This window comes from Peromyscus eremicus, chromosome 15, assembly GCF_949786415.1.
Source record: "Peromyscus eremicus chromosome 15, PerEre_H2_v1, whole genome shotgun sequence".
In the NCBI taxonomy this organism is placed as follows: domain Eukaryota; kingdom Metazoa; phylum Chordata; class Mammalia; order Rodentia; family Cricetidae; genus Peromyscus; species Peromyscus eremicus.
In genome coordinates this window covers 60,966,838-60,988,531 of record NC_081431.1, presented here as the reverse complement: position 1 = coordinate 60,988,531, position 21,694 = coordinate 60,966,838, and the positions used below count along the sequence as shown (strand labels likewise).

Genomic DNA, 21,694 nt, shown 5'->3' with positions numbered 1-21,694 from the left:
GTACAGGCGTGCTCGCCTTGCGAGGCCACGGGAACTCAGGCGCGCACCACCGGGCAGCGCGCTCGAGCACCGCGAGCCCACGCCACCCTCCGACACCGAGTTCCCGTCACTCGGCTCCGATCCTTCCCCCGCCCCCGCTCACGGAGCGCGGGAAATGGGCGGGGCCGGGGCGGGGCCCGCCCCTCTTCCTGCTCTGATTGGCTGACGCGGTTGTCCATCCTGAATCTATTTTTTTTTTTTTTTGATGGAGGGGGGGTTGCCACCCGCTCTGCCCCAGATCACGTTTGCCACCCACAGCCAACCACTCTTGTCGAAGTCCGCGGGCAAGAGGCGATTGGGGGCGAGCGAGCTCGGCACCCCAGGCCCCGTCCGGTCCCCGCCGGCCCGAGGCGGAATATCCTGCTCTCCGGGCCACCTCCCCATCGTGGAATCGGAGCAGCGGCCTCGTAGGAAGGCAGAAGCGAAATGTAGCGAGCCGGGTGTCGCGGTTGAACGCTCGCCTTGGCTGGGAGTGTAGCGGGGCACACGCTGGGGCTCGGAAGAGGACGGCTAAGGGGGAGGAGTGATGAGAAGAGGGGGTACCCTGCACCCCCCGATACCGCGGGCTCCTGCTGCCACTCTCCAGGCGCCCTTCATCCCCAGCGAGGCGCAGGTCAGTGTTGTTGGGTCCGGGGTAGGTGGGGGAGGACCGAGGCTCTATCACGCAGCGCTTTTACAAGAGTCTGAGTTGCAGGGAGACGGCGGAAGCCGTCCAGTTACTCCTCCACCCCACCCCTGTAGTTGGGGATACCCAAACAGGTCCTTTTTGTCCACCCCCTCCTAGGAGAAAGATGGGGCGTCCTAGGGCCTGAGGCCCATCGGTAGTGTCCTTACGGGTGATGTAGTTAAGGGACTGGCCTGCCCCCTTGCTAGCCCCCTTCCTGGTCAGAGTGGCCTGCCAGCGAGATGGCAGGGGTGGTGGTGTCAGGTTTTAGCGAAGGAACTCAGAAACTTTTCTGGCATGGGCGCGGTGGACTCCACTGTGTTTCCTCTCGGCTGACTGGTGAGGATCTTTGAAAACAACGGTGCTGTGTTAAGGTGGCTTGCCTGGCGACCGGGTAGATGGAAGACTCATAAACTTGGGCCCTTAGAGTTTGATTCAGCCTTAACCAAACTGGAGTTGACTAATCGTGAGTGTTTGGAATACTAACAGCCTGTTCATGATACCTGCAAAACCGTCTGGAAACGTTTTACTATTGAGAGCCAGGCTGATGAAATGCAACAAGTTGGAATCAAGGCCGGGGGGGTTTTCCTTTAAACAGAGAAAAGTGGAGCAGGGAAAGACAGAGACATGATTTGGGAGTGAATGCATATTGGCTTGAGACACTTCGGGTGTGCCTTCCTTTGTTTTTCTTTCCCCTTTCTCCACCTTTTACTTGTGTTTGTTTTTAAGAATTGCACTATGTCCAGCTGTTGGTAACCCTAGGGAGCAGGGGGAGCCTAGGTAACCAGAATATGTAGGTAATAACCAGTAATTTCGCCCTCTGTCTCTTCAGCCTAGTTAACTGCCCTGTCCTATCGGACAAGCTCACTTGGCCAAGCGTAGAGGGACAGGAGTGTAGACAGAGCCTGCGGCAGGCTCAGCCTCTGAGCTTTCCGTAACACTGTTGATTCTCAAGGGCAGGAGTAGGTAGTAGGCCTCTGGCTCTTGGCCTTGGTCTGGCAGGCTTGCCCTGGTGAGTCCTCCTGGCATTTTTCCCTCTTGGGAGGGCTAGGGCAGTTAGAGTCTGGGGATGCTTCTCTCTGCTCAATCTCCGCGTTTGTTTGCCCCGTCTTGCGGATGCTGTCTTGGGAGAAGTCATTCACAGAGGAGTGACTGTGGAGGGACTTTGCATCTGAATTTGTGACTTAAACTCAGTATTAACGCTTAATACTGAGTTCTTATCAAGATTTGAGAAGACAACTCCTGAGAACATCCCTGCCCATCCCAGGTTGCTCAGAAGACAATGCCAAGGTCTCCAACACAGTGTCTTCTGTGGGGATGTAGAACCTACTGGGCCTCCACATCAAGTGGGGCAGGACAGTGTCATTTTAGTGGGAAAAGAACAGCAAATAGCCATCTCTTTAACAGACTACTGCGTGCTCTGAAGATCATCCTAGCAGGCACTGGGGCTTGCTATATATTAACATTTTCTCCTCTCTCTTTTTTCCCTTCTTCCCACATAAGGTGTTCCGCACAAATTCTTGTGACTTTAAGGACCAGGCAACTGAGAAAGTACAAGATCTTCTCAAGAAGGGAGGAGACCTCTGGGAGAGCGGGGAAGGACAGCAGACCCCGGGACCAGCTGAGCCCAGGGTGCTGCGGGAAGCTGAAGGCACCCAGCAGGCGTGGGAAGAAGCCCCAGCCTCAGACTGAGGCTGTGTTCTGAACAGTTCTGAACGCATTCAGCTTTTCACAAGCGAGGGCTGCAGCACCAGGCACCGCAGACTCAAGGTTGAGCCCTTCCCTTCTGCTCCGAGGAGGAGGAGCCGGCCACTGAGAACCAAAGATTCCCCCAGCACAGTGCAGAGCTGGGGGCATGCACCCGCACCCCCAGTGGCAGCCGCTGCATCTGGTGTGAGGAGTCTGTTTCCTTCCAGCTCCGGGCCGCCACGCTTGATGGGGCTGCCTTTTGGTAGATCAGTTTTTACAGTGCCAGGTAGGAGTGGAGAGCCGTGGGAAGAGGTCCCGCGGCACTCAAGCCTGGGTTCAACCCAAGACTAAGTTCTTCCCCGAGTTAGAGTCAGAGAGAGAAAGGAAAATAAATAAATTCTCCCTTCCTCTCCTCCCTGCCTGTCATGTCCTCTAAGCCAGAGCCAAAGGACATCCACCAGCCGAACGGTACTGGCCCTACTCCCTCTCCATGCTCTTCGGATGGCCCTGGGCGAGAGCCCTTGGCTGGGACCTCAGAGTTCCTGGGGCCTGATGGGGCTGGGGTGGAGGTGGTGGTGATTGAGTCTCGAGCTAACGCCAAGGGAGTCCGGGAGGAGGACGCGCTGCTGGAGAACGGGAGCCAGAGCAATGAAAGTGACGACGTCAGCACAGACCGCGGCCCCGCGCCACCCTCCCCGCTCAAGGAGACCTCCTTTTCCATTGGACTGCAAGTGCTGTTCCCCTTCCTCCTGGCAGGCTTTGGGACCGTGGCAGCTGGCATGGTGCTGGACATTGTGCAGGTAAGGCCCGCGTGGACAGCTTCCTCTCGCAAGCCCTCGCTACCTCGGCCTTCTGGGAAACTGATTCTTGGAACTTCCTCTCCACCTCTGTCAGAAGCAGCTGCTGCTTCCTAGAATACTATCTCCCTTTGGATCCCGTCCTTGGTTTCATCCTCGCCTCTGTTGCTTTCTACAGAAGCCTGCAAGAAGCCAAGTAGCCCCAGGGAGGTGGTCAGGGCAGTGTTGCCCAACAGGAACAGATGTAACTCCAGATCTCAGGCTGAAAGGAGGAGAGGGAGGCAGGGCTGTTGCTTGCCGTGATGCCTCAGTGCTGTTGAGTCCAGCTCAGTAGGAGACATCTAGATGGGTCTCATCTCTGCCTGCTTTCCTTTTACTGGAGGTTTCAAGGATACCCATGATAGAAAGCGCCTTTTCAAGCCTTTCTTCCATTCCCCTGCTGGGCAGGAATTTACTCAGCTGGCAGGAGGGTCTCGGGTCCAGTGAGAAAGCTCTTAAGGCATTTTGTATTGCTTGTCTTCGTGCATCCTTGGCACAGTCTCCTTGGTGAGTGAGGATGGTTTGGGAAGGTGGTGTTAAGATCTGAAAAGGCTGTAAGTGCCCAGGGATGTAACCAGACCTGGGCAGAACCATCTCTCTTTGCTCCACGTCTGGCGTGAACCTCCTCTGGACCAACAGGGCAATTCATGGGGCTAGTGGGTAGAAAGAACAGTAAAAGTTGGTAGGACCTGAGAGCTAAGAGCCAAGACGGGGGCATGCTGTATTTTTAGTGCACTGTGAGTCAGGACTTACCGAGAGCCTCCAGGTTGGAGAGAGAAAGTCTTGTTTCTAAGTAAAAGTTGTTGGAGCTCAGTGAGGCACACAGTTCTAGGCTCATCTGAACTAATCAGGATGTGATCCAATGATGCTGGCTCTATCCTAGATGCTCCAAAGTCCAGAGGCAGAAGGTGTTTTGGCCCGTGGCCTTGGGGACCACTACTCCTTCCCACCCAGGCCTCCCTCACTGTGACGGCTCCCAAAATAGTATGAAGCTCAGTATCACCTCCCTTGCACCCAGCTAATGCTGCAAGCCATGCACGCAGAGACTACGGTAGGGGTCTGCAGGCCGGTCCCAGGGGGCTGCAGGTGGTTGGTTGTAGGTGCTGTCTTAAATGTCCATGTAGACCCTAAGTTTTGCAGGCGAACCTTCCAGCTTTGGAAGCTCACGAGAATGATATTTATAGCTTTCAAAAGTGCCTAGTGCTGCCTCCCCTCTCCTCAAACCTGTTATTGTGAGGACTGCTCCTACATGGAGGTTAGGAAGCCAGTCCAGAGCTGGAGACTCCTCCCCCTGCCCCCCCCCCCCCCCCCCCGTGCTGAGAGCAGGGGGAGGAGGAGGGGGAAAAGACCTGAGGCTGGTCTTGTAGTCTGCCTCACCTCTCCTTTCTGAGGCCCGGGTTCTCGTTCTTACCACTTTTTGAGTTCTGGCTTCGTGCCCATAAAGAGCTGCAGGGCTGTTGATGTAGTTCAGTGGTACAGTGCTTGCCTGGCATGCACAAAGCCCGGGTTCCCATCCCCAGCACCACAAGGTGAAGACAAGGGGGCTGCAGAGCCAGCATCCTGGGGTGAACTAGGAGACGCTTAGCTTAGTTTCCGGACAATGATGATGATAGTGGGGGGGAGGAATATCGGGGGTCTTTCCTGTAGGCCTAAAAAGTAGGAAAAAGGCATTCTTCTCTATTCTGTAGATGGGAAACTGTGCCATGGATATGCCACTGGTCATGGCTCCTAGAGCCCGTGTCCGTAACCTTTGTTATGGCGGGGATTTGCAACCTGGCTTAAGACTGTGAGGAGTCTGCGGTTTTTGTCTTGTCTTGAAGGACAGGGTAAACTGGGAACCAGAATAATTGGCATTGGATTTCAAAGTGAACCAGAGCCAAAGGGAGAGGGGATCAGCCCCTGTGATCCCACATGACAGGGTTCCAGAGTAGGAACAGTCCTCTGATGTCTTGCCTCATGCCCGTGGACCCGAGACGTGGAGAGATTTAGATAGTAGGGAACCTGGAACTGCCCAGCATGCCCACGGAGGGCTGGCATCTCCCTCGGCGTGGCATCTTGGGCTTATACCAGAGCTAGGGTTCAGTTGGTGTAGATGACAATGACTGGCTTGTCCTTGTGCCCCTCCCCCCACGCTCCCACCACAGCTGGGCTAAAGCAGGGCCCACAGATGGCTACCGCGAGATGACTGGAGTGGGTGAGTACTGGAGCACAGGGCCAGGGAGCCACAGGAGGACGTTTACTCCACATCCAGGGAAGTGATGGGGATGGTAGATGCTCTTGGATGCAGGATTCACACCTGTGTCCTCCCCTCACCGGCTAAAATAGCCTCCAGGGAGACAGGCTAGAAGTGCCTAAGAGGGGGCCATCTGGTGGTTGTCCAAGGTCCCTGTGGTTCAGACCACCTGAGTACAGATACCTCCTTGGCCCATGTTTCTCACTGCAGCTAAGACTGGGCTTTTCCTAGAAGGCCCTCTTCTGTCTCTCGTTCCACGTCTAGCTTTGCTCCACGTGTGCTCCACGGTGAAATAAGGAGCAGAGGTTTTTCCAGAGTATAGCAGGAGAGCGGACTGGAGTCTCTTCGGACTTGCCCACCCCAGCCAATATTTGCAAGGGAAGCAGGAGCGAGCCCGGTTTTTTGGCTTCAGAAAGAGACTGCCTAGGAGCCTCAAGCTGCCCGTGCTCGGCGGCTCTCCCCAAGTTCTGTCCTGGGCTCCTGCAGGGCATCACGGCAGGCCATTTTTTATCAGCCTTTGTGAGGAATGGGTGGCGGGAGGTAGTGTGTGATCTCCACAGGACCTCTGAACTAGATTGGAAGAGGGGGCTCTCCTGTTCTTTTTTAACGCGCTCCTTACTTGCTGGGTCTCCAAAGAAAGTGGGCCCCCTCCCTAGTGCCTTCAAAGATGGACATGGATGGCCGCATGGCCTTGGGGAAGTGGTATGGGAGGGAAACAGATCTCTTTTTCTGGAGGCTGCTGGAGCCCCTAGGCAGGACACTCAGATGCTGTTTCCCTTGACCACCTCTGCTCTGCCCATCTCTGCCTTCTGTGGGCCATCAGGCCCATTTCCTTTTCCCATGCTGTGCACAGCTCTGTCCATGCAGGCATTGCCCTGAGGCCCCTCTGCTTGGATACCTCCAGGATGCCTGGGACAGGTTTCTAGCAGATGGAAACTGTGATCCAGCTTGACCCAAGATTGCCTGAAAAGTCCTTGGGCAGCTTGGTGCCTGGGGCTAGAATCTGGGAGTCTGGGTCCTTTTAATGTCTTGATTCTGTCTCTTCCTGACTTTGCTGGTGTGTTTCCGGAGCAGGAGGCTCTGGCGGATGAGGTGGCAGGTGGAAGAGCAGGTTGGATGGCCAAGGAAGGTGTCACAGCAAGAGCTCTGAGCTGTGAGGCTTGGGCAATTGCTCTGGGTCAGGGTTAGTTTTGAGTGTGGAGGCCCCTGTCTCATCACATTCCATACTTTCAGAGTATCAGGAATCAAGGAGAGAGAACCAAGAGAAGAGGGCCTCGGATTCTGAGAAGCAATTTTAAAAAAATCCCTAAGTGTTCCCCTCTAACCTCCAAGGCAAGCAGCTTCCTGGACCCTGTTCCATCCCCTTTGGTACAGGAAGGTATGGGTGGCTTACCTGACTGGTTTGACTTCCGGGGCAGACACTCCAAACCACAGTGAACAGGAGGGGCCTGAATTAGGCCAAAGGAGTAAGAAAAAACACCATCTTCTATAACACTCCATCCTCATCCTCAGGACCACCCTGCTTTCTGACTGGCTCTGCTTCCCAGAATCCTGTGCGTGCATACAGGTCATAGACTCCCGGTCTGAACTACGTTTTTGAGAGGGTCTTGTGGGTAGGAAAAATAGATGTAGGGATTAGCTCTTCTGTCCCAAATGCCGGCTTAGGGCTTTGCTGGATCAAAAGGTCAGATGTTGGGAGTTCCAGGCTGTAGTCTGTGAGTTGGGGAGACTTCCGCATGGGACTGCTCCTGGCTCTGATCCTTTTCCTTGCCCATCTGTCCCCTCTCATCCCTTCCAAAACTCCACAACTTCTAGACGCCTCTGTAGAGGGCACGTATGTATTGGAAGGAGAAAAGTAGGGATGCTCATGGTGGCAGCTGGAGGGGTTAACTGAATTCTATGCATTCTTTTCTCCAAGATCGCGTTGCTGCGTAGCCCAGGCTAGACTCAGACTCACAACCTGCCTCATCAACCTGAGTGGCAGACTTGCAGGCTCATGCCACCATGCCCAGCTGCATCTTTTTTTTGTGTCTTGATAATAAAGACATGCTATACTCCTTACAAACAGTTCAGAAAATGTCCCTTGCATGTACATTTAGTGTTCCCTTCTGGGACATTTCTCTTTCACTGGCATGTGCCCATCGCTTTCACTCTCTGGAGAGCTGAACTTTCCGAGAGCTAGCAGCTTGGGCGCAGGCAGGCAAGCATTTGGGGTGAGAAGAAGATGTGGGGCTGTGTTCTGAGAGTGCTCCGAAAGCCCACAGTCAGCACGCTTGTCAAGGGAGGGGAAGAATTCTTCCCTCTCCGAAGCTGCTTATCCAGTTTGAGAGTGGCAAGGCTGTTTGGGCCTCAGCTAAAGGGAGCTGGATCCGCAGGGGTGTATGCCCCAGCCTTGTCCAAGAGTAACACTCCCGGGGCTCATGAGGCACCTCACAGGGGCAATAGCTGAAAGGTCAGAACTGCTGTGGAGGGGGGAGTGCCTCTTCCCCCACAGGAGTCTTCAGAGAGTCTAGGTCCTTTAGGAGATGCTAAGAAGAATCCTAGGCCCCGGACCTCTAGCCCTGAAGAAATGAGCTATTCTCTGGATCCTATTCACTGCACATATACCCCAAGAACACTAACAAAAAGTCAGGATCTGCGCCTTGTAGGACCTTCTGGTGTTTTAGCCTCTGCTCCCTGACCTTAGCCCCCTCTGATGGCCTCGTGAATCCTGGTTTTGGTATAGAATAGGTTTGGTTTGGTTTTTTCGAGACAGGGTTTCTCTGTGTAACAGCCCTCGCTGGCTGTCCTAGAACTCACTTTGTAGACCATTCTGGCCTTGAACCATCCACCTGCCTCTGCCTCTTGAGTACTGGGATCAAAGGCTTGCACCTCCACCTCCGACTTTGTTTTGTTTTTTGAGATTAAAGTCTCTCTTTAATCTCCAGCTATCTTCAGACTCCCAATCCTCCTGCCTCTGCCTCTGCCTCTGCCTCTGAATGCTAGGGTTACAGACATACCATCTTGGTCATTTGTTTGCTTTTAATGTTGTGGGAAGTCACATAACACAAAACTACACTGTAACCATCTTGAAGTGTGTAAAGTGTGTTCTCAGTTCCACTTTCTCTAACTTATACTCTTCATCCATATAACGCTAATTCCTTTCTCTAGGCTCTCAGCCCTTTGCAAACACAATTTTTTTTTCTATGAATGTGACGATTACTCCAGAGAGCTCATATAAGTGGAATCATACAATTTTTGCCTTGTTGTGGCTGTTTGGTTGGTATAATGTCCTCAAGACTCATCCATGTTGTAGCGTGGAACAGGACTTCCTTTTCAAGGCTGAGTCACACTTCAGTATTGTTATGCCCTATTTTATTGGTCTATTCAGCTGCTGATGGACATTTTGGTTGCTCCACTTCTTGGCTGTCATGAGTAAGTGAAGCTACGAACAGTATATAAATATTCCTTTAAGATCCTGCTTTCAGTTATTTTGGATAAATAATTAGGACTTGAGGGCAAGTAGTCAGGAGAAATACTAGGATTGCTAGATCACATGGCCATTCTTATTTAATCACTCACTCATTTACTTATTTAATCACCAATCATTACATGGATTGTATACATGTTGAATGGGTATATGCATGTACATGGAAGCCAGTGGTCAACATGGGACATTTTCTCTGCTGCTCTCCACCATTTTTTTGGGTTTTTTGTTTGTTTGTTTAGTACTATTTTTTGTGTGTGGGTGTTTTACCTGCATCATGTCTGTTCATCATGTGCATGCCTGGTGCCTGGAAAGGCCAGAAAAGGGTGTCAAATCTCTTGGGGTTATAGACAGTTGTGAGCCACCATGTGAGTACTGGGAATAGAACCTGGGTCTTCCACAAGAGCAGTTAGTGCTCAATCACTGTGCCATCTCTCCAGACCCATCTCCACTTTTTTTTTTTTTTTTTTTTTTAGAGATAGAGTTTCTCACTGAACCTGGAGCTCACTGGTTGGCTAAGTTGGTGAGCCATTGATCCTCAAGGCCCAGCAAGCTCTGGTGCTGGGGTTACAGACATGCACTGCTGTGCTTGACTTTTTATGTGAGCGCTAGGAATCCAACTCAGGAACTCAGGCTGTGCAGCATTGACCTTACTGACCCAGTCATCACCCCAGCCTGTTTGTTAATTCTGAGACAGGTTTCTCTATGTAGCCTTGGCTGTCCTGGAACTCACTCTGTAGATCAGGCTGGCCTCCAATTTAGAGATCCACCTGCCTCTGCCTCCCAGTGCTGGGATTAAAAGCATGCACCACAACCATCTGGCTCGTTTATTTTTAACACAGGGTCTTGCTATGTAGATAGCTGGCCTTGAACTTTCAGCAAAGCCTGTACCTCCCAAGTGCTGGGGATACAAGCATATCCACCATATACAATTTATTATTAGTGTGAGGAACTGCCAAACTGTTTTCATAGTAGCTACATTTTACTCCCACCAGTAATGTAAAAGTGTTCTGATGTCCACGTCCGTACAATACTTGGTACAATGCTCGGTGTTTTCCGTTTGTCCCCTTAGCCACCCTGACAGGTATGCGGTGACATCTCACTGTGGTTTTGATTGGCAGCCTTGCTCTTTAGCAGTAGAGTAGAGGAGCTGGAACTGCCTTGTGGGCTAGCTCTAGTCAGGCCCCTGAACGGAACACTTGATCGAGGGCCCCAGCTGGCCATCATGAAGAAGCATGCTGAGGAGAGCAGCAGGAGAGCCCTTCCTGTATCGTTTATAAGAGACTCAGCTCTCGGCCCAGTGCGCCTGCCCATCACAGCTCCTTGTCTCTAGACACCCAAACCAACCTGCACACATCCACCTGCTGTCTACCCCACCCCCCTTCACAAACCTGCAGGCTGCCCATTCTTAAAACCCCATAGACCTTTAGGGCCAAGAAGGGAAGCATAATCTTCTTTAGGAAAGCCTCAGTTTTGGTTACAACTAAGGGGCTTTCAGTTGCCAGCATGGATCCTACAGTAACTAGGGTAGTACTTTCTTTTCTTTTTTTCTTTTTGTTTTTTGTTTGGTTGTTTGGTTGGTTGGTTGGTTGGTTTGGTTTGGTTTGGTTTGGTTTGGTTTTGGGTTTTGATTTCTGGTTTTTGGTTTTTTGTTTGTTTGTTTGGTTTGGTTTGGTTTGGTTTGGTTTGGTTTGGTTTGGTTTGGTTTGGTTTGGTTTTGAGACAGGGTTTCTCTTGTGTAGCCCTGGCTGTTCTGGAACTTGCTCTGTAGACCAGGCTGGCCTCAAACTCATCCTGCCTCTGCCTCCTGGTTAGTAGTACTCTTCTGAACCTCTAGTTTTCTCATGTGCAAAATGGGAATAAAAATAGCTCTTCATTGGCTTTTGAGGTGACTAGATGAGAAAATACATTAACATATGTCAGCCAAAGAAGTTGGTGGCAGAGCCAGGACTGATTGACCCAGGTTTAGAACCCATGTCTCCTGACTCCAGGTCCAGCCTCTCCCAACAGGGGTATATTTGCTTCTGTTAGCTAAGATAATGGGAGTGTAAAGAGGAATAAAAAATCTCATGCAAACCAGCCTAGGAGAAGCACCATCTAAATTCAGAGCTTGCTTAGGAAAGTCACTGTGGCTGAGACCCAAAGCCCTTGGAAATAGAAACCAAACAAACGTTCTAATCACCCGGGCCCCAGCCCTGTGGAGCCCAGCTCTCCACAGCTGAGACAACACCTCCCAAGGCTGAGGCCCCAGAGAAACTGGCTAAGGCAAGGGGGGCGCTGAGTGCCGTTTGAGAGGACATTACCAGAGAGTTCTGGGGCAAAAGCCAACTTGGGGTGGCTCCACTGTGGGGTCCCCACAAAAGCATATAGAAGGGGCAGTCAGGCTAGGAGTCTCTTCTGTTCTGCAATGGGGGTTGGGCTGGCTGTGCTTTTTGGAATTCTCGGGTTTATTCTCCTCCCAGGCTTCTCACGGGGAGGTCAGGTGCCTCTTGCGCCTGCTCCTGCTGGTCCTGTTCCTCCCTCCTGTCTCCTGACCCCACACTCTGTTCAGCTCCAATGCCAGTCCTTTGAGGTACTGAAATTCTTGGACTCTGTGTTCATCTTATAGCACTGGGAGGTCTTCCAGAAGGTGACAGAGGTCTTCATCCTGGTGCCTGCACTGCTGGGACTCAAAGGGAACTTGGAAATGACCCTGGCGTCGAGGCTGTCCACTGCAGTGAGTGTCCCAGCTGTGGGGAGCAGGGGAGAGGGGCAGGGAGAAGGTAATGGGTAACACAGAGACTGGTAGGTGTCCGCACAACCGCCTGGGCCTGTGGAGGGAAGGGAAGCCACAGAGGGGGATCCCAGACTGGGTGTGCTGTCCCCGGGCAGGGGCTCCCTGCCCGGAATGGTTCCCAGGCTGGGACTCTGGATGTCCCAGCCATCTCTGGATGCCTGCCGCACCTCCTGCCTTGCAGCCTGCCTCGTGACTGTTTGTGCAGCTTTGACAGGCAGGCATCATGCTGGTCCCTCCAGCCACGCAGGTGGGGGCCTCCTCTGATCTCTAGCCCTACTCTGCAGCTGGGCGGGAGCAGAGCCAGGCCCTCCCCGCACCCCTCCAAACCATCCCCTTTCCCCATCGCAGCTTGTTCTTCAAGAGAAGGGGCATTTCCATCTCCCACAATCCTTTCTGTCTGCCACGGCCATCCATGGACTAAGGCCAATAGAAGGCCATGGCTGGGAGGCAAGGGGTGTTAAAACTCAGGAGACCGGGCATGTCCTACTATGACCAAGCCTGGAGAAGACAGTGTAGAGGGAAGCCAGGCTAACCCACTTCCTTTCTCCTGGCTGGTGCCGCCCGCTCCTTTCCAAATACTGGCAGCCTCAGCCCTGGACCAACAACTGACCTTGCCTTCCCTAAGAGAACAAGCTGCTTCAGCAGCGTGCAGATCCATGCAGGAACCTGCTGCCTAGATAAACAAGACACAGTGGAATCTGCCTCAGCTCCCCTGGCATCCTGGAACTCACCTGCCCGGGTGCTTTCATATTCCAGTCCCAGCGTCTTCAGCTATCTGCATTGCTCTTTGATCCAGCCTAACAGATAGAACCCCAGGCCCCGCGCAGCGAACTCCAACCCCTCACCCTCCCTCTTCCAGGCCAACATTGGACAAATGGACACACCTAAGGAGCTCTGGCGGATGATCACGGGGAATATGGCCCTCATCCAGGTAAGAAAACACGGACCGGAGACAAGAGGCCAAGCATCTCCTTAGTCAGGAATCCCTGAAAGGCTTAGGTCAGCCCAGCTGGCTCCTGAGTGGCTGGCTCTCCAGCGTCCTGTAAAGTAGGCTAGGAGGTGACTGGTTACTCAGGAAAATGGCCAAGCGAGGGAGAGCCCCAGCAGCTTCCGTGTCACATGTCTAGGCTCGAGGTGGTTCTGGGGCTTTTGAGTGTTGGAGTGTCCTCTGCCACCGTTGTCCCAGCTCCCCAGGAGGCCACACAGATTGAATGTCTTCCCCCCTTGAGTCTCAGGTCTTGACGCTGACTGATCTCCGACCAGCCAGTAACGTGTCCTGGATTTTTGCAGGGTGCACTACCCAGTCAGTACTCGGGTCAGGGCTAAAACTACATAAAGGCCTCCTTCTAGCCCTGCAAGGACTATAGAGTCCAGTCCTGCCTGCTTGCTAAGGAAGGGCTAGGAAGAGTCCATTGGGTACTCGGTGACCTCAGCTCTCCACGTTACCACGTCTCTCCCCAGGTGCAGGCCACGGTGGTGGGCTTCCTGGCGTCCATTGCAGCCGTTGTCTTTGGCTGGATCCCTGATGGCCACTTTAGTATCCCGCATGCCTTCCTGCTGTGCGCCAGCAGTGTGGCCACGGCCTTCATTGCCTCCTTGGTGCTGGGTAAGGAAGGGAGGAAGCGCAGGGGTGAGGCTGCTGCTCGCAAGGTGTCGACTCCGCCCAGCACCTCCGTGCCCTTTTGTTTATTGACGCTGCTTTTTTTTTTTTTTTCCCCTTCTCACCCTGCCTGGCCCGCCTCTCCTTCCTCACCAGGTATGATCATGATTGGAGTCATCATTGGGTCTCGAAAAATTGGGATCAACCCAGACAACGTGGCCACGCCCATCGCCGCTAGCCTGGGCGACCTCATCACCCTGGCACTCCTCTCAGGCATCAGCTGGGGACTCTACCTGGAACTGAGTAAGGCTAAGGCCGCCGAGAATGGCTTGGGTGGACTCTGGGGTGGCATTGGGCGAGTAGGGACCATTTTGCAAATGTGTGAAGATTTTTTTTTCCTATATGGTTGACTGTGAATGGTTTGTCATACCTCCAGGTCCTAGGGAGTCTGGATAGGCACTCATGTCAGTGCCCGCAGGCAGGCAGCAAAAGGGAGAGATTCAGAACTCATCCCTGCTTCATCTAGGGGTTTTGTTTCCCTTCGAGGGGTGAGATAAGGAAAGGATAGAAGACTAGAATCCGTTTGTAAACTGAAGAAGAGGAGGGGAGGCAGGGGATTTCTGGGATCAGACCAGGACAGGTACAGCCTGGCGTCTGCCTCTGTTAACTTTACTGCCTGAGCTGGGCGTGATGGCGCGCTCCCATGAGCCCAGCCACTCAGGAGGTGAAAGCAGGAAGATGGGGGGACTAAGGCCAACTCGGCCTACGTAGCAAGACCTTGTCTCACAGCAAAAATGAGAGCTCTCCTCCTCCATTGCTCCCTCTACAGAGTGTCAGAGCTGGCCTCACTGCCGCCTGGGTGTGCAGTGATGACCAGATGAGGTGATACGCTTCCAGGCATTTAGGATAGAATTACTGTTGAGGGGTTGGTCTCTTGGGACATCTGCAGGCTGAGCTGGGGGAAGCTGGGTACTAGGGCCATGGTGCTTATCTCCCTCTGGTCTCTACCCTCGCAGAGCACTGGCGATACATCTACCCCCTGGTATGTGCCTTCTTTGTGGCCCTGCTGCCTGTCTGGGTGGTGCTGGCCCGAAGGAGCCCAGCCACAAGGGAGGTGTTGTATTCAGGCTGGGAGCCGGTCATCATTGCCATGGCCATCAGCAGGTAGGCTGGGGCCCTCAGTATACACCCCTCTATCACTCCCGCCTCACCGTAGACCCCATCTGAAACTCTAGAACAGGAAAAATGGCACACATTCTGGAAAAGCATCCATGGTGTCAGTCATGTGTTCTTTTATTGCAAGTGACAGGAACCATCTGTATTAGGTTTCATTCCAAGGCAGAACATTTTGACCTTGGGAACTAAAAAGCAGCGGTGTCCAAGGATGCACACAATGCCATTAAGACCCTGGGACTCTTTCTCACTCTGCTTTCTCTGTGGTGATCAGCCGTCTAGGTTTTCACTCTTCTGACTCCTCCCAGTTCCAGCAAGAGGAGAGAGGCTTTGCCCCGACAGCTGTCCAAAGACCCAGTATAGGATGTCATTGCTTCCTGTTCAGTTGGTCACGGTTCTGTCCTTGAATCAGTCGTTTGGTCTCGGGAGTGCAGCTGTCCGGTTGGATGGGGAGATGAGCCACAATCGAAGCAGTGTTACCTGGCCCACAGTGACGGAGTGGGAGAGCTGGTTCCCTGAGGGTGGAGCCAGTGCTGTTTCCATAGAGGAATCAGTGCTGAGCAGGCAGGAGGCCAGGGTCCTCACGGGAAGGTGGCTGTGCTCACACGTCTTGTACCAGAGTCACTGTGCCAAGTCAGGAGATTAGGAGCAACAACTGTTGCGTGCAAGAGACTGAAAGGAGACTCCTGGAAAAGGCCACGTTGCTGCCCTTGTCCCCAAGGTCAGATAGGCCTGTGTCTCCCAGCCCAGAGACTAGAGCAGAACCTCTCAGTGGCCTCCGTCTCATTGGTCTTCTGTCTCTGTAGTGTGGGCGGCCTCATCTTGGACAAGACTGTCTCGGACCCCAACTTTGCAGGAATGGCTGTCTTCACACCTGTGATTAATGGTGAGGCCTTAGCGTCGGCTGCTGGGGAACAGCCGGACATGGCTTCTGTGCCACTCGGGGTTCCAGCAGGCTAGAGGATCTAACTCAGAGAGGACAAGACTTAGAGGTGGGGGGAAAGGGCCAACAGGGGACCATGAGGCACGCAGAAATTAGCAACATGGAAGTCTCTAGCCCTGAAGGGCCAAAGGGACCCAGAAATTATCTTGTGGGAGTCCAGTTAAAATTTGAGTCTGCCCCTGCAAGAGTAAACTCTTGCCAAAAAGCAGAAAAGGATCTAGATAAAAGCAAACAAAAAAACCCACTAGACCCCTCTCTCTGCACACCTGCTGGTGCCTCCCCCTGCACAAGCTGAGTAAAAACATCCAGCAAGGGAGAGAGAGACCTACAGCCGTCCGCCTCTCAGGGCTCAGGGCAAAGCCGAGAAGTACAGGGACTAGGTTGGGGTGTGACATAAAAGGCCAACAGTAACCGGCAGTTTACTGGGGCAGGACCAGATTAGAGATCACGCTTCATATTGGAAGCTGGTTACTGAGTTTGTGAGCACCGGGTGCCTGGGTCAGCTCCGGAGAAGGCCAAGGCAAGGAAGGCCGTGGCCCCTGCTGTGGAGCAGGCAGGCGTCTGTGCTCTACAGTCAGGCTGTAACCCTGCCAACGCCCTCAGAGGCATTTCAAGGGTGCATGGAACTGTCACACCTGCACACAAGGGAAGCTAAAAGCCTAGAAGATTCCTAAGAAGCAGTGAAGTATCTGTCTTCTTCCGTCATATTTCTGCTCTCTTGGCGCGTGGGGGAAAGGCGGTGTCTGCATAGATTCTATCTAGTAAAGGAAGAAGACAGGGCCCCTATAGGTAAAAGACAGAGAACAAGGCGGCTTCCTCCCAGTCCTTCCTATGCCAAGTCTGAGTCCCTCTGTGTGTCTCCCTGCAGGTGTTGGGGGCAATCTGGTGGCTGTGCAGGCCAGCCGCATCTCCACCTTCCTCCACATGAACGGCATGCCCGGGGAGAACTCTGAGCCAACTCCTCGCCGCTGCCCCAGTCCGTGCACCACCTTCTTCAGCCCTGGTAACCACGGCAACCACAGCACCCCCCCCCCAACCTCCTGGGTCCATCCCTGCCGTAGAGGAAGGGGGGTCTACAGACAGGAACTTCACTAGAGAGGCACTTGGGGTCCGGGTTCCAGGTTCTCCCCTGCTGAGCCGAGCCTGCTGTTGTGAAGAGTCCATCCCAGAGAAGACATTGTCTTCTCCTGAAACACCCTGGGGACATAGCTGTGTGCTGACCTAGAGCGTGGCAGTGGCCATCCTGTGACCTCTTGGTCTTCCTGTCTCCCTCTGTCCTCCTGCAGACGTGAATTCGCGCTCAGCCCGGGTCCTCTTCCTCCTTGTGGTCCCCGGACACCTGGTGTTCCTCTACACCATCAGTTGTATGCAGGGCGGGCACACCACCCTCACCTTCATCTTCATCATCTTCTACATGACAGCTGCACTGCTCCAGGTACGGCCCAGCAGAAGCAGGGGAGCCCAGGGGCCCACAGGGAATAAGAACCCCAAGTCTGGCCCCGGTCTCTTCCACTTCTTCCTCTGTGTCTGGATAGCCCCTGGCCAGGACTCAGGAGAATAGAATAGGCTGTAGCTCTAGAAGGGTTCCTGCCATGCTGTGCGACTTCAGCCTAGTTGTGTCCCTGCTCAGCCTCAGTGACACATTTTTCAAAGCGAGAGGAATAGACCAGCCGCAGGGTTTTCAGGCAGGTGGTTTTGACAGGGGGGCTTTGAACCACCTATACCCTGCCCCCTGCTGGCCTTGCCATAAAGCCCCACTTGACAGTTTTGCATTCTGGGCTTCCTTTAAATAAAGGGCCCCACAGCTAGAACAAGCATCAAAACCATTTTACAAGACAAATCCAGCTTCAAGACTCATCCAGCCTGGCCTTTCTGTCCTGCCGTGGTCCCTTCCCCCTATGGTGTTGCTAGATTTGGTTTAGCCATTCTCCTGTTGATAGACAATTATCCCTCCAAGCTCCCAGCGCAGCCCTTAGAAAAGTCGTGTGTTAGGAATCTTGGCCGGAGCTGAGCTAAGGATCAGCCATGTGCTGCTGGGAAGCCACATCGCCACGCTCCCTTGCAGATGTAATCAGGCGCACCCCCGGGTGGGAAAGGGACATAGATGTGCCAGGGGTCTGGTGCGGCTGTTGCAGGTCATCGCTCCGCCTAGGTTGGAAGGCCAAAGCTTCGTTCCGTCTCCTATCTGAATAATAAATACCCTGTGGTCAGTCTTAGCTAGGCTTCCTTCTTTAAATCTGTGGAGGAGCAAAGTGTTGACCGTGGTGCCCTGCAGAGTTCTGCCAGGTCCCTTGGCACCTGTCCCAGCATGTGTCCCTGTGCTGCTCAGGGGCTCGATGTGAAGACAGCTGCCGCCATTCCCTCCTAGTGCACATCCAGTCACGCTCTTCATTTGGGACTCTGCCGCAGCTGTCAAAAAGGCTGTGAAGTTGCAGGGGGGCTGAACTGCAAAGCCAGGGCCAGGGCCACAGGACCACAAGGTAGCTGTGAGCAGAGCAGGGGGTGTGAAAGGTTCGGGAATAGGAATCTCTGCTTTCTGCACCTGAGTCCCTTAAGGCAGAATTTTCATACCACAGCCTTTACAAAGTACAGTCAAGAATAAACCCACCACCACCCTCCAATGACCATGGCAGAGCCTAACCATTAGAAAGTGTCTCGTTCTCTGGAGTTGGTGGCTGAGCAGTTAAGAGCACTGGCTGCTCTTCCAGAGGACCTGGGTTCAATTCCCAGCACTCACATGGTGGCTCACAACTGTCTGTAACTTCAGTTCTAGGGGACCTGACGCCCCGCACACAGATATGTATGCATGCAGGCAAAACACCAATGCATATAAAAATAAATAAATTATTATTTTTTTTTAAAAGCAAGTGTCTCATTCTGATATAGATATGGTCACTTGGGGACCCGTAAATCAGGCATTAGTGTTCTAGAAGTGAGTTCCAATTGCAAAGTGCATGTAAGTCTGACCATAATCAGAAGGTCCAGTGTTAGGCCTGAGAGTGTGCGTTGGTTAACACACTCCCCACTGCAGTCGATGCTATGTGTCCTGGACCCAGAACTAGATTCTGATCCTGGCTGTTCTCGACCATCTGTAATCATAAAAGGTAAGCGAGGGTCCAGATAAATCGAAGTAGTAGATAATCCAAAATGCGTTTGGAACTGCTCTGCACTGGAACTGGCTTTATGTTTAGCTGACTTGTTCATGAACCTATTTTGCAGATAAATGTTGGAGTAAGCTTAGGTTCTTTGAGGCCACAGCAGCAGGATGGAAAGGGTGACGAGACAGCCAGCCGTTACCCAGAGGGCAGGAGAGCAATCCTCGTAGGAGAAACTGGCTCTACCTGCCAGCCCCTACCAGGCTCCTGGAGAGGCCAACACGGCAGGGATTGGAGTTACTCAAGAATGGTCTGACCCAGAATTAGAGGCAAGGGCGGAGTTCCTGTAAGGGTAGGGTTTAGTTTAGAAAGCCTCTGGCTTGGTGTGAGCTGTCCTGGCAAAAAGGTCGCGACTAGCCCAAGCCTTGGGATCCACTGAACGAGTCCAGTGGTGTGGCCTCTGGCTCCCCCTGCAGAAAGACAGTGGCTACAGGCAGAACCCTTGTGTCTCTCCTTCAGGTGCTGATTCTCCTGTACATCGCTGACTGGATGGTGCACTGGATGTGGGGTCGGGGCCTGGACCCAGACAACTTCTCCATCCCATACTTGACTGCTTTGGGGGACCTGCTTGGCACTGGGCTCCTAGCACTCAGCTTCCATGTCCTCTGGCTCATTGGGGACAGAGACACAGATGTTGGGGACTAGCTTAGCCACTCAGCCTTTTCCCCACCCCTCTGCACTTTCTATTTGGATTTTTTTTTTCCTTTTGTTTCCCTACCCCACCCTACACTACACTCCCACATCTTTCTGGGATTTCACTTTGATACCAAATTCTCATTATTTTCAATGGGAATTTTTATACATTGAGCCAAGTTTGGATAGCAAGAATTCAGGAAAGACAGATGGACTGAAGTAAGCAGTAAAAGTAGACTTTTGAGACAATCACCAAGTGCAATTCCATGGTGGGTGCCTCCAGGTGAGGTAGATTGGGACCTTGGCATTCTGTCTGGCATCTGGGGACCTTTGGATTAGCTTTAGCAACCTGAGCCTTGGCCCTAACGAGAAACTCTTTGTAAGTGGGCTCTGGGTTGTTTTCAGTTTGGTTGAACAGAGGGATAATTAACACTCCCACACGTACATGTACTTTTATAGCCGTGGACCAACTTCAAAGCGCTGGGCAGGAGAAAGTTGCTTCAGCTCCCACTCGTCACCGCCATGCTGTTCTAGGCCAGCCTGCACGCAGAGTCAGGCGAACTGACTGTTCCGTCTACGCACGCGCCTTGCCCAACTGCCTGATTGCTTTCCAGCCGGATGGGCGGTGGCCGGGCTCTGCATGGGTCAGTGTCGTCCATAGGTTTCCAAAGGTCCACGTGCCCCCTGAGTCTAGAGACCCTAATGACTCTTCGAGCCTCCATCCTAGTTGTCTCCAAGCACTCCCTGTCCCCACAGCTTGCCAGATGGGCTTCTAAGATTGGGGGGCAGGACAAGGAAACGTGGCTAACGAGGTTGATGCAACCCGGAGGTGTTTCACTGCTCTCCCTCACGAGGACGTAACCGCGTGGTCTGTCACTTCCTAAAATCACCCATTTGATCATACCAGAGGTCAGTTGGCCTTTCTCTTGGCTCCCGCCCACTGGCATTCGTCATCCAGTCATTCATTCAGCAAATCTCAGCCTCCCCTAGATGAGCCTTTCCGCAGCATGGCCTGCAATAATTCTCCATTGAGCAATAGTTACGGGGTGCCTACTGTGTTGGGTACAGTGCCAAGCATTGACTAGCCAGTGCTAAGGGTATCACAGCCCTAACCTCACCTCATTCCCTAGGTTACAGAGGCCATGTGCCCCTTTCAATCTGGCAGCAAATGTTCCCTCGCTGTAGGTATCTGTGCCTACTTCAAGGCAAGCTCTGCCTCATTCCCTCTAGACCTGAACTCTGGTGATTGCCAGCCCCGTTGCTTGGGCAGTTTCATGTCCTAAAACACCCTCCCTCCCTTTCTCCCTCCTCTTCTCTTCTCTGCACATCTCACTACACACTCAGAAGAGGGTTTAGAGCAAGCTGAATATCAATTGGCTGCCTCGGCATCTGCCTATACACCATTGGAAGGAAACTGGAGTCCCTTCCCCACACATTGCCCCAAACGGCTCAACAGCTGGCCTGCAGGCTTCCTTCTAGTCTGTTTGCCAGGAGCCCATAAACTCTTTCCCTGTGTAGCCTGAAGTACTGGTCTGCAAGGAGAGGATTAAACTGTGCCTGGACCTACAGAGACTTCTCACCTTCATCCCTTCCCACATCACCTGACATCATAGAACCTTCCAATTGGAAGGAGTCACAGAGGTTATCTAGCTGGAGTTGTGTCGAGCAGATTAATACCAATCTGGGCTTGTTTCTGGTCTACCCTCTGGCCTCACTCCACCCCTCAACACAGACTTGTACAGGCACCACACCCCGAGACTGTGACCCCGGGTTCCCCAGCCACTTCCCCTGTCCTGGTTTATGGTGTTGGATCAGGTTGTCTGGAGACTGAAGCGTCCCTCTTCCTTTGCCTAGAAAACAGAAGGGTAGGCACGCCCAGGCTCAGCGTGTGTGAGCAGAGGAGGCCTGGGTGAGTGAGAGGGAAGACGACGTCAGTGGGAGACTCCTCTCTTCTCCCCCGGTTGCACCTATTGCATGTACTTTTGGCCTGACTGGAAGAAACAAAATTGGTTTACTTTCATATTCTTCACAAGTTACAGAACTGTGTCTTAAGAGAATTATTTATAGTTGCTATAACTGAATTGACAAATGTCGACTTAACTGATAAATTATATTTGGTAAAATAAAGTGAAAGTTTATTTCGATGGTTGGTGTCCCTGTGTGTCTCATCACAAAGCAGCCTCGACCGTTTCCTTGAACCCCGTTCTGTGGCCCCACTCCCTCTTCAGAAGTGGGAAGTGGCCATTGTGTGACAAGCAAGGGATCTCCTTAGAGAGAATAACAGTAAACACATCTCTTGAGAAACGGGCAGTGGTGGCTGTGGGACATGTTTCAGAGGTTGAGAGCAGAGTCCTTGTGTTCAGATATTAGACTGTGGTCTCCCCCGCCCCGAATTAACTCGGTCTCTTTTTGTGCCGGTGGTAACGGTGTCTATGGATAGAATTCCTTCTTGCAGAGGTTTATAGTTGAATCAAATCAAAGTAGAAA

General features: G+C 52.8%; 1 protein-coding gene across 1 annotated transcript; it reads left to right on the top strand.

Moving 5' to 3' along the window:
- The first annotated feature begins 254 nt into the window (after positions 1-254).
- Slc41a1 (solute carrier family 41 member 1) lies at positions 255-21,351 on the top strand. The gene is made up of 11 exons (XM_059280612.1): positions 255-652; positions 2,207-3,192; positions 11,536-11,643; positions 12,563-12,634; positions 13,165-13,309; positions 13,460-13,606; positions 14,320-14,467; positions 15,283-15,362; positions 16,288-16,422; positions 16,706-16,854; positions 19,034-21,351. Exons 2-11 carry the CDS (start codon positions 2,818-2,820, stop codon positions 19,217-19,219), a joined length of 1,545 nt encoding a protein of 514 aa, XP_059136595.1. The 5' UTR covers positions 255-652; positions 2,207-2,817; the 3' UTR covers positions 19,220-21,351.
- Positions 21,352-21,694: the final 343 nt, after the last annotated feature.